At 46.6% G+C, this 16397-nt stretch overlaps 1 protein-coding gene across 2 annotated transcripts in view; it reads left to right on the top strand.

Moving 5' to 3' along the window:
• The first annotated feature begins 4799 nt into the window (after positions 1-4799).
• Positions 4800-16397, top strand: part of Abhd5 (abhydrolase domain containing 5, lysophosphatidic acid acyltransferase) — a 28433-nt gene continuing 16835 nt past the window's right edge. Inside the window, exons 1-2 of one of the 2 annotated variants that reach the window (XM_057768693.1) lie at positions 4800-4951; positions 14808-14893. In XM_057768693.1, the coding sequence (XP_057624676.1) occupies positions 4908-4951; positions 14808-14893 (130 nt within the window). In that variant the 5' untranslated portion in view covers positions 4800-4907. The remainder of the gene's footprint in view (positions 4952-14807; positions 14894-16397) is intronic. The other variant, XM_057768692.1, reaches the window with a different exon arrangement.

The following is a 16397-nucleotide window of genomic DNA, read 5'->3' on the forward strand; positions in this document are numbered from 1 at the left end:
TCAGCTGACTGGACGGCTCCTTGTTCTGCCTTTTGCCTGAGAAATAAACTCGGGGCTTTTTAGTGTTGACCTTCAGTCCTCTTGGTCTACCATGTGTTTCTGTCTTCATTTCTCTTAATCTAACTTTTCCTCAGCCTCGGTGCCCGCCCCCTCCGCCCCTGGAACCCCAGCTGATTTCTGCCCTAGCAGCTCCAACAGGCCCTCTAGTCTCTTCCTCCTTCTCCCGGCCACACCATCACTACCACAGCCATCGTAGCTTGAAATCAGACAATTTTGTGGCTTCCTTCTCAGGAAAATTAAACCGTGAGACATCAGGATTCGAGCTGAAACAAACTTGGGTACTGGGGATTGCATTTTAAACGCTCCCATCAAAGGGCCATGAGCTAAACAAAAAGGCTTGATCACTAGTCTGCTGAAGAATGATGCAATTGGGAGGTGGAGCCTTGAGGTGGAGCTTTAGAGAAGTGGGCCCTCGTGGGAGGCGGAGCCTTAAGGAAGTGGACCCTTGGGGAGGTGGAGCCTTAGGGAGGTGGAAATGTGGGAGGCAGACCCTTGAGGAGGTAGACCCTTGGAGAGTGGGGGACCTTTGGGAGGTTAAGCCTAGCAGAAGGAGGTGTGGCTTTGTTGGAGTGGGAATGGCCTTGTTGGAGGAAGTGCTTCATTATGGGGGTGGGCTTTGAGGCGTACTCAAGCTATGCCCAGTGTGGCAGGGGTCACCTCCTGCTGCCTGTGGATCAAGACTAGACCTCTCAGCCCCTTCCCCAGCACCATGTCTGCCTGCATGCTTCCAGGCTTCCTTCCCACCACTGATGATAACGGACAAAACCTCTGAACTGTAAGCCAGCCCCAATTAAATGTTTTCTTGAGTTGCTGTGGTCATGGTATCTCCTCACAGTGATAAGAAACCCTAACTAAGACTCGCAGATGGCACGCATTCACAATGGAGCTGCTGGGTTTTGTAGCCCTACTTGGGCTCAGGGCTTTGTAGCCAATCAAGTACAGTTTCTTTATCAGTAACAAGTAAAGTCAAACCAGGTGTCCCCACAGTTAGGGAAGGTCATCATCGCCCTGGGCACAGCTCCACCAGTTTCTACACACAGCCCAGCATTAGACAATGAAGTGGCTTTTGTTTCACGATGTAGCAACCGCACTTAATGAGAGAGTCTTGAGGTCCACAAAGACTTCCAAGGGTACATGATTGCAGGTTCAACTTCCTGGTAGTGGCCTGGGAATTGGAGCCTCACTTTGGAGTTTTGTTACTGAACTCAACACCACTAGGCTGTAACTGTGTGGGCAGTAGAGGCCCTGACAGTCAGGCTAGCCTAAAACAGCAGAGGGCCCCTACCCTGGACATAACCTTCAAGGCAGAGATGGTCAGTTTCTGCAGGCACATTACAAGCTGCTGGCAACAACCAAGAGTTTCTATAAAAGTATTTTCTTGTGGCTTCCTGTGGTTGTTTGAATCTAATTGACCCCCATGAGCTCATAGGGAAGGAGTGGCCCTGCTAGGGGATGCGGCCTTGTTGGAAGAAGTGTGTAACTATAGGGGCAGGCTTTGAGGTCTTATATATGCTCAAGTTATGCCCAGTGCCTCACTTCACTTCCTGTTGCCTACAGATCAAGATGTAGGACTCTCAGCTCCTTCTCCAGCACCACGTCTGCCTGCATGCCGCCATGCCCCACCATGATAATGGACTGACCCTCTGAACTGTAAGCCACCCCAATTAAATGTTTCCCTTATAAGAGTTGCTGTGTTCATGGTGTCTCTTCACAGCGATAGAAATCCTAACTATTCCCATCTTCCTAAAACATGTTACGAGCTGTACCAGACACAATGAGAACAATTAAATACTATGTTCAAGAGGGTTATGGATGGTTCCCCCTGTCTTTAAAGCACAGAAGATAGTAACATCTTCGGAATGCTTCTGCTGTCATTGGAAGTGTGTTTAGTAATATCAATTAGAAACCTGTAACCATGTGCCAGCAGGATGGCTCCGTGGGTAGAGGTGCCTGCTGCTGTGACTGGCAGCCTGGGAATCAATTCTGGCAAATTGCCCTCTGACTTCTACAGGCTCATCATGGCATGTGCACCCCCCCACACACACACACACAAACACATGCTCACAAAATAAACAGAATATTTCTACAAAGCTGTAGCCATTATAGAATATTGAGAACAGGGAGTAGGACTCAGAGGAGGAAAATGAAGGCTGCCGCAACGGAGGAGCACCAGACATTTAAGTGTGTCCCCAAAGTTCTTATGCGGGGAGCTCAACCCCAATGTAGTAGTGTTGGAAGGCAAGGCCTCATGGGAAGTGTTTGGGTCACAGACACTACCTTCATGGGTCAATTAATGCCTTCATTTCAGGAATGAGTGTGGGGTTGTGGGTTTCTTATAAAAAGAGGAGTTTGGCCCCTTTCTTGCTCTTCTCCTTGCCCTTCTGCCATGAGATGAAGCTTCACCAAGATTTGTCACCGTATACACATTCCCATGGCATTCCTCACGGCCTCCGGCACCATGAGAGATAAACTGGATTGTTACAAATGACCAAGTCGAGGTGTTCTTCTACAGCAGCAAACACGGGCTAAGACAGGGAGCCATGAGAGGGGTCTAAATTACATGGCAGTACGATAGTGTGGGCTTCATGAAGGCCAGAGTCCCAGTAACCCAGCCCCAACAACAGAGAAAGGACTCACTGACCGCGAGTCAGTACATAGTGTGACTAGTACAACCACAAAAGCAGGTTGGAGCCAACGGCTGAAAGGAAAACAGATAATTGTATCGTGTTCCCGTGGAGAGGGGGACAGAGGCACTCTGAGGATGACGGGGGACCAGCCTCTGGAGGGCTGACCTCCTGTCGCTTAGCAAAGGGCTTCTATTGTTATACAGGTCATACCTTTAGCCGTCAATCTCTCTCTGGCTACCAAATCCTCTTATCTAAGCTCCCCAAAGAGACAATGCCAAATGCAAATTCTCAGTTAAGAGAGGGCTCGGTTTGCCAGTCTTTCCCCAGCCACGTTTTGCGTAGGCTTTGAACCTTTACGATTTACATATTTCAAAGGGAAGGTACAGGAGACAAGAGGTAGTCGCCATAGAAGGTTAAAGCAGGTGCTAACACTTCAGAATCAAAGCAGTTGCATAATTCTGCAGAACTCCTCTAGCAGGTAATAAAAAGGTTGATATTTACATGACCCATTTGTCTTTTAAAAAATTAAGAGGGAACATTTCTGGTCAAACCTAAATTCACATTTGTTAGCTATTTGTTAGCTCCGTGGGAATGAGGAAAGGGTCACATATGTGTGGCTTTACCACAATACGGTTTGAAGATTCAACCAATCCGCTTACATCAGGCTACTGAGCAGCCGAGGCGTCAGTACCATCCAGGTGTGGCATGGTGTGGCGGAACCAAGTGAGCAGACTGCATAGTTAAGGATCCTTTTTTTTTTTTTTTTGAAGGGGGTTGTGTTGCGGCGGGTAATAGGAATTGAACCTAGGGACTGATGCGCAGAAGGTCCGCGGAGCCACAGCCCTAGCGGTACACAGTTGGTCAAGAACGCAGAGTGAAGCTGCTCCCTATCACTTTCCCCTGACCCTAGGGACCTGGTCCTAGCCAAGGAAAACATCCCTTATGCAACCGCGAGATGCCTCTGTTTGTTTAATCACAGTGAGAGTGTCACCCTTCTGAATTCTATTTTTAAAACACAACCTGGGGCTTGGTTGCTGGCTGCTGACTTCTATTTCCCTGTTCTGAGCCTGGCCACTGGTTTTTACCAGCTTCATACATCTGCCGATGTTCCTTGGTCAAACAAACGAACAAGAGTAAAAATCATCCCGCGTGTGAGGGAATGCATTAAGGTTTAAAACAAAGATTAATTTTAAAAAATTATGTGTATGCGTGTGTGCCTACTAGCCTGTATGTGCATCATACGCTTTTGATCCCCTGGAACCGGAGTTACAAGCAGTTGTGGGGCCCTATGCGGGTGCTGGAAAACAAACCCGTTCTCCTCCACAAGGAGAGTGTGCATCTCTCTGGCTTCCATTCCCTTTAAGTTTATTTTAAAGATAGGGTCTCACTGTGTAGCTCTGGCTGGCCTGGAACTCCTTAGGTAGATCAGGTTAGTCTTCAACATCCAACTCACACAGACGGACCTGCCTGACTCTCAAATATGTTATGAAGGGCATGTCCCAACATGCCTAGCTCATGAGAATATTTTATGAGCCAGCCATCGTTTCAGAATGAATTCTAGGAAGTTCTCAGCTCTCTAGAGACCATAGTGGTGATAGAGGGGATGGTGGTGCCTGTGTGTCCAATTCTAAAGTACTCACACATAGGCTCTCAGGCTTCCCATGTGTCTAGAGTCTGGGTGGATGAAGTGTAGGTTAGGGTCAGGGCAGTGCCCACTTAGACTGGGGCTGGACTGGAGGGTCCAGGGAGCAGCCCTCTCCCGTGGCCACTACCGTAGCACGCCCACCTCTGCCGCGTGTCGCAGACCCAGGCTCTCTCAGGCTGGGGGTTCACTTCAGGCCCCTTGGCTGCCGACTGCTCGCCTAGCGCTCCGCCCGGGACTGTCCATCCAGGAGGAATGACGCATTAATGGTCCTGACGCAGAAGAACGACCACCGAACTCGCCCAGTCGCACCTCCCGCAGCGCCGGGTTGACCTTCCCCGTTAGCGAGCCAGCCGCCCCGAGAGGGGCGAGCGGCGCATGCGTACGCGGGAGGCCGGGCGGCGGGGAAGCGAAGCGAGCCGTAGCGCGGCCGCGCCCTCGAAGCGGACTACCCCGTGGACGACGCATGCGCGGGCGGCGCGGTCTTAAGGGCGGCCGCGGCCCGGGGCCGCCCAGTCGGCCTGTCAGCCGGCTTCGAGGTGTGCTCCTGCGCTTGCGCGGCGGCGGTGCCGAAAGCGATGGCGGCGGAGGAGGAGGTGGACTCGGCGGACACCGGTGGAGGGTGAGGATCGCCCGGGACTGAGGGACGACGTGGTTTGGGGGCGCCCCGAGGACGAGTCACCGCTCCGGCTTCCGTCGGACGCGGGCGCCACCCTTCCCGGTCCGTCGGGGCTGAAGGCCGCGGGGCTGCGGGGAGAGCGGCGGTGGACCGGACGCCCGGCCCCGGCGACCCGATCGGCGACCCCGCCCGCCTCGAGCGCGCGCGGAGATCGGAACCCGGCGCTGGCACCCGGCGGCCTCCCCTGGATGGGGAACCGGGGGTCGCCTGGGTGGGGCGTGGGCATGTGGTCCCGGAAAGCGTCGGGCTTCCGGGAACCTCACCGGGAGGTTGACAGTCAGCTGTGCGAGAGCGCGTCCCTGCGTGGCCGGGCGCCTTGCACTCGCCCGCGTCACGCCTCCCCGGTGCCTGGTGCGCCCCTGTGACCAGGCAGGCAGGAGTTCAGGCTTTGCTAGACATGCCGGCCCCAGCAAACTTTTCGGCAGCAAACTTTGTGGGAGTTGCAGGGCAGATGCCTAATAGGAAGCCCTTACTTTTTGTTTTGTTTTGTTTTGGTTTGGTTTGGTTTGAAACTGTGTTTGTAGCCCTGACTGGTCTGGACATCTATGTGGACCAGGCTACCTTCAAATCTGCAGAGATCTTATCCTTTTGCCTCGGCTGCTCAGTGCTGGAGTCAAGTGTGAGGCACCACACCCCACTTTTTGGTAGACTCATTTTAAGTTATTCTTGTCTTTCATATATGTCACGCCGTGTGAGCAGAGTAGTAATTGTTGGAAAAGTTAAACTACCGTGAAGGTTATTGCATCGATTCTCAGAAGTCTGCTTTTTTGTATGGACAGAACTATACACATCTCCCTTAAAGATATGATGAATAGTTCCACTTCAGGTATTTGGAGACGTTTGCATAGGGAAGATAGGTTATATGGTGCTATGAAAGCAAATATTTTGGAAAGATGTTAGGGAAGGAATATCTAGAGATATGAGGAACCACATTCTTCTAGTTTTGCTCAAGTGATAACAAGTTGGGCTCACGGTTTTTGGTTTGTGGTTGAGCTTCCTAGTTACGTTGATATGAAACGTGAGTGTCACGTGGTACAGCTAGAACCTGGCAGCTTGAGTTCCTATCAGATCTGTCAGGACATGTTTTGGCTCTGAGACTACTAGCTTGTGGACCTTTTTGGTCTTGATGGCATGAGGCTCAGGAATCCAGAGTACAAGAATGAGAGCGACTTTTGGCTTGGGTGATGGCTCGAGGCCATTGAGGGTAAGACCAGCCACAGTCCTAGGCAGAGGTAGCCCTCTCTGGCATATTCTTGGCAGGACATCTGAGCAGTCCTGAGTATCTACACGGAGGTGGCCTTCTGAACTGTAGCAAGCAAGCACAGAGTAGGCTAAGTTCCTGCTGGGCGTTCCCCCAGTGCGTTCATAATAATCCTAGTACCCCATGTGTTAGATCTGACTACTCCCATTTTCGTCTGGAACTGCCAAGTAGTAGAACTAATTGAAACTTACGCCTTTAGGTCTCTGCATTTAGTTTTAAGGCCTTTTCCTTACAGTTCTGCTGCTTCTCGGTTGGATGAGGCCTCACGGGGTATTTACCTACTGTTCTGAGTCAAGTTCCTCAAGACATTTGGACTTAAACAGCGCCGTAATTTGGCTCTGATCTGAGTGTCCTAAGAGGCTTCCCATGTTGAAGTTAACCTGATGATAGTGCATAGAGGCAAGGCTTTGGGAGGGATTAGGACGAGATCGTCCGTAGGATGGAGTCGCGGTGACTAGATCCTTGTGGCTCATGAAAGAGGAGGCGAGATCAGCATATGTGCCAACTGTGTGTTCTCAGCTCCCTTTGTCTTGCCGTGTGCCTGCCACCCTGGGATTTTGCGAGAAGTCCTGCACTAGAACTAACCCCTCTATTTCCTACCTCCAGACTGTGACCTAAACACCTTGTTTCTTGGTAACTTGTTAGTACAGTGGGGAGATGACATTAATAAGGCAAGCAGATACAAAGCAGACCCTCACGTGGAGACAAGCGTACTGAGAAGCTTTCAAAATCTAGTCCTTTTCAGTCGCAATACAGTTGAGGAAGCCAAGTATAGTGAGAACAGGGTAGATTTCTGCGTGTTGCTGTAATGATGTCCCAGAGAATTAAGTGCTGGTTGAGTTTAGGGGAAAGATATCACAGAACTATGCCATTGCAGAATAGATTGTAAAATAGGTGGCTTGCAGGGCCTTCTAGAGTGGTGTGTACCATTGCCGACGTCAGGAATTTTTATAGCACCAGCATCCTGAAGCCAGTCATTGTGAGAGTATTAACGCCATGAAGTCATCACATGCTACTAAATAAGACAGGATTTCTCCCTTACTGCCTTGGTTGACTTGTCAGCATCCTGCTGGGTGTATGTTAAAGTCTGTGTATAGTCCTGTGCTTTGGAGATTCAAGAGTGAGCTGCTTTATCTTCCCTCCTAAAGAACTGCCAAGGTCTTCCTACTGCTACTGCTCCGTAATCTTTGCCCATGACTTCTTCAACATCATGAAACTCTGCAGTGCCAGTACTTAACTCGGGTCTAACACACACACACACACACACACACATACACGCGCGCGCACCAGCACACACTGGCCTCAAGACCTCATGTGAGCACTGTCCACTGAGCTACATCCTCCAGCCCTCTTGAGTACTATAGTGAAACTCTTATTAGACAGCTAACTCTCCTAACATTTTGTTTTCTCTCTTAACTGAGGCCAGCAGTTACTTTTATTAGGGTCTATTCTTTTAACTGTTTTCTAAATACAATAATTCCCTAAGAGTTTATTACCTATGAACAGTCTTGAACTGTCTTGTCTCTGAAGGACTGAGGTCTCACTCTCTTCTGTACTGTAGTGTTACTGTTGTTTGCCAGCTGTTTGTGTCTAGTTTTTCAAGTGTGTGATGTCTAGACATAGCCTTGTTTGTGTCTCCTTCCTTTAAATGGTATCAAGTGCACAGTCTCCCCCCTGCTCTGATTTTTTAAGACAGTTTCAGTCTTCTGGTTGTCTGCATCTTAACTGACCTCTAAGTATCAAACCTGCCCTTTATTGTCTCTGGATAACAAATCAATTATCAAGTCCCCACAGAGCCTAACAGCCAGCCCATCATTGTCCCACTACTACCCGGGAGCCACTTAGTTCACAACCTTCATATTCTTCTTCCCTTGGATTTTTGCAAACTATTCCATATGGCTCCCATTCAGGTTTGGAATCTTACTTCCTTTCTCTGCACTCCTCCCATGCTTCCTAAACATGTCTCCTACTTCCTGTCATTCTCGTGGTTCGTTTCACACCGTTTTCTGTAACCTTCTTTCTCTAAGGTCATGGTACTTCATGTGTTTGTGTGACGCATGCATGTGAATGTACATGTGTATGTATTGCATGTGGAAACCAGATGAGGACATCGGGTGTCTGTCACTCTCCACCTTATTCCCGAGAGACAGGGTCTCTCACTGAACCTGAAGCTTGCTGTTTTGGCCAGTCTAGCTCCTGGGGTCTGCTCCCCATGTTGGGTTACAGGCACACTAGGCGGTGTTTCCTTACATGGGTGCTAGATCTGGACTTGTGTCCTTTGCTTGCACAGGAAGTAATTTTACCAAACCACCAAACATCTCTGCAGCCCCCATGGTAAGATCTTTAAAGACAAGGTCTTACTATTGTGACCTTCAACTCTTGAGTTTTCTGCCTTTACTTCCCACATGCCAGGATTGCAGGCACGTACACTCAGCTCTAAAGTTTCTTTGTCTCACTTAAATACTGTTATTAATAGACTTATTTATATACTTATTTTGTCAGCTTAGAGAAAGGCTTTTGTCCTACTCAAATGTTTGGCAGAGTCCAAAAGGGCTTTATAAATTATAATCTTCAATAATTTCTTACTAAGCCTTTAGCTGTTGTAAACTTAGCTGACACAAACACGGAGCTTACAAACCTGGAAGTTAATTACTCTTGTTTATTTTCCTAAGATATTCAGAAATCCTTGTATACGAGCAGAACAACAATTAGAATCACATACTTCAATTTTCCTGGGATGTTGGAAATAGGATTCTACTTCTTAACCTTAGATGAACCAACCCAGACCTCTCTGTCCCTGCACTCCAGAATGCCCGTCACAGACCAGCAGATGCAGATGTCAGCCCTGTGACCAAAAAAGATTATAAAATCAGGGTGGGCCACACATTCAAAACAATGCTCAATGGTATGTTTCCAGACTTGGAGGTGTGACCCGTGCTATTGTAACACCTGTTTTCAAACATTGTTGCTTTTTAAAATAGCCTTGACTAAGTGTTAAATTTTTAGTTAAACTTAATGATCACCTGATTGTGAGTTACAAAAAAATGTGCAAAGATAATTTTACTAAAAGTAATTATTAACTTTGAGACCTAGGACTTTTAGTTTTATTGTCTTCACTGTCTGATGGATACGCTTATTTTAGAACTGACTTAAACATTTCTCCCACTTGTTAAGTAGCAAGTATGAGCGTTCACATGTAACGGCTTCAAGTGTGTCCAACATGAGGGGTCTGACTCTCCTCCTGAGTGGTTGTTGACTGCGTCAGGGAAGGTAGGACATGCTGTAGGAAGGATGGGCATATGTGCACATGTGTGTGTGCATGCGTGCATGTGTGTGAACATATGTGTGTGCTTGTGGGTATGTAAATTCTTGGTTTTACAAGAGAGGGTATTTCTGTGTAGACTAGGCTGGACTCACAATCTTAATTGTTGGTTCTGCTTCAGCCTCCTGAGCGCTTGCATTATAGTTTGGAGTCACACTACTCAGCTTTCAAAATATTGCAAATTAACATGTAGGTCTATCAGAGGGCACTGCTCTCGTAGATATGATGGTCAGGGATGGCTTGAACTGTTTTAGTATTGTGTATCTAAAAATGTTATGTTTGTCACTTAAGTTGTACTTGCATGTGGTGTATTCTCTTTCACAAGAATGGGATTTGAAGCCGGGCGTTGGTGGTGCACGCCTTTAATCCCAGCACTCGGGAGGCAGAGGCAGGTGGATCTCTGTGAGTTCGAGACCAGCCTGGTCTACAAGAGCTAGTTCCAGGATGACAGGCTCCAAAACCACAGAGAAACCCTGTCTCGAAAAACCAAAAAAAAAAAAAAAAAAAAAAAAAAAAAAAAAAATGGGATTTGAAAATTCTGTTTCCAAGAAAGGAGGCCTTAAGTTGTATTGAAATTCCAGTGTGGAAGTTTTAAATTCTTCTTTGAATTATTTCAGAGGAATCTGTTTATTGCCTCAAATTCGTTTATTTGTTGAAGGAAAGGAAAGATTCATGGTTTATTTAAGGCAGAATTCTGTGCTTGGATTACAGAGAGCAAGAGTGAGCACACTTTCTCCTCTTGATTTACCAGCAGAGGGGTGGAGGCGATTCTGAGCCACACTGTAACACAATGAAACCCTGTTTGCTTATGACCTAATTACAAATGTCACGTTAAGTGACCAGAAGAGTGTGTGGAAATTGGCCAGACATCTGTATATTTTCTTCAGAATACTTTGAAACCTCTTCCACCATTTCACAATATTTAGATTGTGCAATTCAGGTTTAGTAACACTATAGATAGTCAAATGCCTCAGAGAGCAAAACAGGAACTACCAGGAACTTAAATGTTCATGGCATGAGGTGCAAGTGCATTGTTAGTGATAGTCACAAAAGATTAGGTGGGAGCTTCAGGGAAGATTCAGAATACTTAAAATCATATTTTTTCACAAATATACTCTAATATGTCAATGACAACCTCTTGGCTTTCCTGAGAGTTAGCACTTGTAGTATGGTCATCTCAAGCCGTTCTAATTGGTTTGTTTGTTTCCACTCCAGTGGTTATAGATCTAGATCAAGAATCTTCTATTTTCTTTTTAAAATCAGATGCTCCAGGGCTTGTACGTCCTGCCTTACCAACAAGCTCAGTGCCTATGTCATAGGGCTTTTGTTGAAAACCTTTTGGCACAGGCTGGCGTGCCAAGCCTCCCTGTGTTGTCTGTGTTTCCTTTGGAGACGTTAGTCTTTTCAGTGAAGGGCTTTTCTTCCTATTGCAGTTGATTCTTCCACCTCTTCTAGAATCAGGTTTGACTGTGGCTAATACAGCTTATTGATTATTGCTTATTGATTATTGCTTAGACAGTTCATACATTTCTATTTTACAAAACGTGTAGACAGCTATCTCTGATTGCTGGTCTACAGCTGTACTGTGTACATTTTTGCCTTGAATCTGTGACCTCAGAAGAGTGACTGAGTCTAACAGCTTTAGATCCAGTGTCCACATGCCATGCCAGACAACGCAGTAGGAAAGCACAGCCTCTTTGGAGATGTGGTTAAGTTACTCTGTAGACAGAAAAGAAGCTTGGCCAGGGAGTAATAGAAATAGCAAGAAAGGAACGAGGAGTCCTGAGCAGGAGAGGCTGACAGTCAGACCACGGCCTTCACTCTGCAGGCGTCTGCAGGGGATGCTGTGTGTGAGGTGCTTTATCTACAGGTGCAGTCCCCTTCAGCAAATCCTTACAGGTCATCTGATTAAAGCGTGTTAGGCTCAGGAAAATGCTGTCTTCACAGTTCTACTAGGGATAAAAATATGTGGAGTTTTCCCACTTCAAATATTACATAGAACAAATTCATTTGTGAAAACTGGCCTTATATTGATGAAAAGAAAGCTATGAAAATATGAGAATTGGTGCCCTTAATTTTTCATATAACCCACTAGGCTTACAAACACTAAATTGAACTAAGAATGACTGAAGCAAATACTGCATTTGTATTTCTTTGTCCCAACATGTGTATGTCATTTGGAGCAAGTAGATTATAGATCACATCGGGTTTTTTGTATTAATCTTTGATTGTCTCTGGCAAAGAACCGTACTATATGATCTGAAGGATATTTGTTTAAGAAAAGTAATGAGATGATATTCAATTATAATAAGTTCCTGTTCATAATTTTATGATCAAATAGAAACAAGCAGGCATGAAAGAGTTTCCGTTTAATGGTAGTACACAAGGAAAACCACATTACCCTCTTTTTGAAAATTAAAAAATTATTAATAAATTAAAAAACAGGTTGCTGAAATAACTTTCCCTGGTGAGTTTGCAGACACACTCAGCAGTGGACTAGTGTGAATACCTTAGGTTCACACCTCAACAGTTGGTAAGGTGCTAGTGTGAATACCTTAGGTTCACACCTCAGCAGTTGGTAAGGTGCTAGTGTGAACACCTTAGGTTCACACTTCGGCAGTTGGTAAGGTGCTAGTGTGAACACCCTAGGTTTACACCTCTGCAGTTGGTAAGGTGCTAGTGTGAACACCTTAGGTTCACACCTCAGCAGTTGGTAAGGTGCTAGTGTGAACACCTTAGGTTCATACTTTGGCAGTTGGTAAGGTGCCAGTGTGAACACCTTATGTTCACACCTCAACAGTTGGTAAGGTGCAGCAAGTGTGAGGGCGCCCGCAGTCTTCCTCTCCTGTCTTGTTAATGCACAGTGTGAGACTGGTGTTTTAGTGAAGGCCTTTATATGTCTTAACTATCGGCTATGAAAAGCTGGCCAGATGGATCTGCTAGTATTTTTGTATTGATTCTATTTGTGTACACACACACACACACACACACACACACACAGCTACTGAACCTACCAGGAAACTTGATCTAAAGACTGAGACGAGAAGAGAGTTAACTGAAACTATAAAGGGATAGATAGAGAGCGTAGGTGTTAGTTTGTCGTCCTCCTCCAGCCTCTGCTTGGACTACATGCTGACGACTCTATCTTGGACTTCTCCTTTGCGTCAATTTCCGTCATATTTTGTTTGGAAGTTTCAGGCCCTTGCCCTGCCCACGTACCTTGTTGCCGTAGAACCTGAGGTATACTACGTGCCCATTGCTGATCCAGAGAACCCAATCTGCCTTTGCTCATCACATGCTAGTTAGGCTGCTGACATCACAGTTCTCAAGGGCTCACGTGACCCCCAGCTGGTGTATTTAGCATTGGCTATGAAGGTCAGCCGTGAGACAGACTCAACTTTTGGTGTGTTCGCCAGGCAGTAGGTGATAAACGTGTAAACGGACAGCCAGTGACTGCAGCATCTGCAGTAGGGACCACGCCTTTGCACCCTAGCATCAGGAACAGTTTTCTGGGAAAGGGAGGCGTCAGGACCAAGGGAAGAGCTGGGCAAACCGTAGACATGCAGTAGTAGATGAGGCGAAGCAGGAGAAAATCTGAAGGAGCAGACTGGATAGGACCAGAAGAGCGGGCCACCTGTGGACAGTAGCCAATTTCTCAGGCATTTTGAGGGAGGTACTCTCCTGTGGACCACAGGGATTTGGGGGGCCTTTTAGAATTGAACTCAGTGATCTACTGTTACTAGCTGTGTATCCTCTATCCTGGTGTTAACTGAACGTCAGCTTCCATACCTGTGAACTCAGCCTACCTTGGACCAGACTACCCTAGATTGTGAGAGACCTAATCATTCACCAGACATTAGTTCCTCAATGCCTCTTACATATAAATTATTTTATAGGAAAAGGAAATGTTGTAGGAAGAGTATATGAGGTTTAGAAGAAGCTAGAGGCCAAATCTTCCCTCCCCGAATTAGCCTAATTCTCTACTCACACCAGTCTTTTGTTTCTCTTAATGTTTGTTTTATTCTGTTTAAGGTAAAGGGAGTCGAACCCAGGGCCTCCAGAATGCTAGACTAATGATTATTACAAACTGTGCCCTTGTGTGTGTGTGTGTGTATTGTATCCCCATGTGTATTGTGTCCCCATGTGTATTGTGCCCCTGTGTGTGTCCAGTCCCTGTGTGTATTGTGTCCCCGTGTGTATTGTGTTCCTGTGTGTATTGTGTCTCTGTGTGTGTGTATTGTGTCCCTGTGTGTATCCCGTGTGTTGGCAGTGGTGATAGTGGTAACTGGAGGCAAAGCCCCGGGATTCTTCATTGCAACTTCTGACCACAGATCAGATTCAGCTTGTTTCCGTTTTAAATATTCTTTGGCTAAATCTTCATGCCTGTATTCCTCTTGCCAGTGCTTTGGTTCAGGCCCCTAACTTTCTTCTAGAATTGATCCCTTTCTCAGGTCCATTTTTCTTCCATCAGGAATATCTCACTACCACTACAGAATCCTCGCCTTAGATGGCCGCTACACTCTGTGTTGCATCAAATTACTGCAGTAAGGTTTTGGTGTACTGCCAGGCCTGCGGTTGAGATCCTCCCACCTCGTGGTTGGCTCCCAGCAAGGGTCAGTAGCAGCCTCCCTCCGCACTTGCCTCAGCCCTGCCTGCCTTGTTCTCCCGGTGCCGTGTTCAGTCAGGTGCGGTCTTCTTACCTGCTGCTTATTGGCGGCAAGGCTGCTCCGACATTGCGGTAAACCAACTGTTCCAGGCAGGCTGAGCACAGGCCACCAGTCCTTTGCACTTTCTCGTGATGTCTGAAGCTTTTCTTTTTCCTATTTTTAGTTTAATAAGAATTCTTAGTAAGTTTCTTCTCACTTTAGGCTACTGTTGGGGTAGGAGAACCTGTTCACGTGTAGTCTTTAGCTCTTGTACACTTGTATCCTGTAGAGACTGCCTCACTTCAGGAGTGGGGTCCCCCTCTTCTTCCTCCCTCCCTCACTCCCTTCATAATTATTGGAACTCGACTATCCTAAGAGATAAGGTGGACTTACTGCCCTGTAGGTGCCCAGCGCCTATCCCACTGACTTGTGGGACTTGGAGCTTGCCCTCCCCCGGGGGTGGGGGAGACTGGGGAATGGTGGGGTTCCTCTGGGGCTCTGTTTTTCAGGATACTGAGGGATGACAAGAGCATGGCCTCACCTATTTGTATTTTGCTTTTGGTGTTCTAGGTCAGGATGGCTAACAGGGTGGCTTCCTACCTGGTGTCCTACGTCCACATCACACCTTAAAGAAGCTGAAGAGAAAATGTTAAAATGTAAGGTTTTCCTCTCGTAAGTTACACGAACTGTTTACTAAAATAGATATGATATATTGTGTTGTCCTGAAACTGAAGGTGAGATTCTGCGGTGTGTTAACTGCTGACGAAAGAGCCCCTTATTCTTCTGTACCCACAAGTGGCACAGTGTCTTAGGGGGCAGTGATTATCAGGTTTTTGGGTCTTAGGTCCCTATTAAACCCTTAAAATAGTAAGAATCCCAAGGAGCATTATTTATGGATTGTAGTTATTAATATTTATTAGTAGAATTAAATTTAAATTGGACATATTTAATGTTAATTTTTTAAAAATAATAGTAATAAGCCATTCCATGTTAAAATAATGTTTGAAAAACATTGCCTGCTTGCCAAGAGCTATAGTTAGAGGAGTAACATTGTTTCCATGAGTACAGGTCTCTCCAATGAGCTGGATTCTCTTATCTGTTTTTTGTGCACTCACTTGTCATGTGACCTGCAATAAAGAATGAGGGTAGGTGGGGCGTGGCAGTGCCATCTTTAATCCCAGCCCGCAGCGGGCAGAGGCAGATGGATCTCTGTGAGTTTGAGGCCAGTCAGGGCTACGCAGAGAAACCCTGTCTTGATGTGGGATTCCCCTCAATACGGAACAGCACAACACACCACCAACAACATAACAACAACAACAAAAGAACAAGTATAGAAGGGCGGACAGGGTCTAGAGAGCCGGCTCAGCAGTTGAGAGCATGTGCTGTTTTTACAGAGGGCCAGAGTTCAGTTTCAGCACTCATGCCCAGTGCTGAGCGACCTGTAACTCCAGCTCCAGGGCATCTGATGCCTCCGCGGGCACTGCGCTCACATGCTCCTACTCTCGTGTGAGATTGCAAGTGTGCACACAGGCATGTGCGTGCACACACACACATACACAGTATTAAAAAACAAAATGTTTTTAAAAGAATGGCAAATAAAACTTTAATATTAGTGTTAAAAAGTTCTAATATCCTCAGAACCTCTAGAAAACCCTCCTGATACGCCCAAACTATATACTTGAGAACAGAGTCCTAGTGTTCCAGAGTCTGATCAGTGAAACACTCTAGACTGCAACCAAGAACTTGGCCCAGGCCTGCCGTGACGTGTGCCAGCTCTTGGGCAGCTCACCTTGCTCAGCTTCCCATTCCTTAACTGTGCAGTGAGAGGTGGAGCGCTCCTTTGCCTTGCTTTTGCCTATCATTCTTTACATCCACATTAGTATTGGCACGGATCCTTTGCTTTTCTTAGGAGCACTGAAATTGGTCCAGACTTCTGGTCTTTACTGTACAATTTTGTGCTGCTGATAGAGTCTACAGGAGTGGGTAAATCTAGGGCTTCCTGCTGTGATTTGTTACATCTCTGCTTCTGTCTGTCTACACCTGATTCTCACCATCTTTACCATCAGTGAGTTTTCTTGTTTGTACACCTGGCCATTGCAGAGCAAGTGATCATAACTGGCTACATTCTTAGGAATGGATACTTAGCGCTGTTATATGGGG

This window comes from Chionomys nivalis, chromosome 4, assembly GCF_950005125.1.
Source record: "Chionomys nivalis chromosome 4, mChiNiv1.1, whole genome shotgun sequence".
Classification (NCBI taxonomy): domain Eukaryota; kingdom Metazoa; phylum Chordata; class Mammalia; order Rodentia; family Cricetidae; genus Chionomys; species Chionomys nivalis.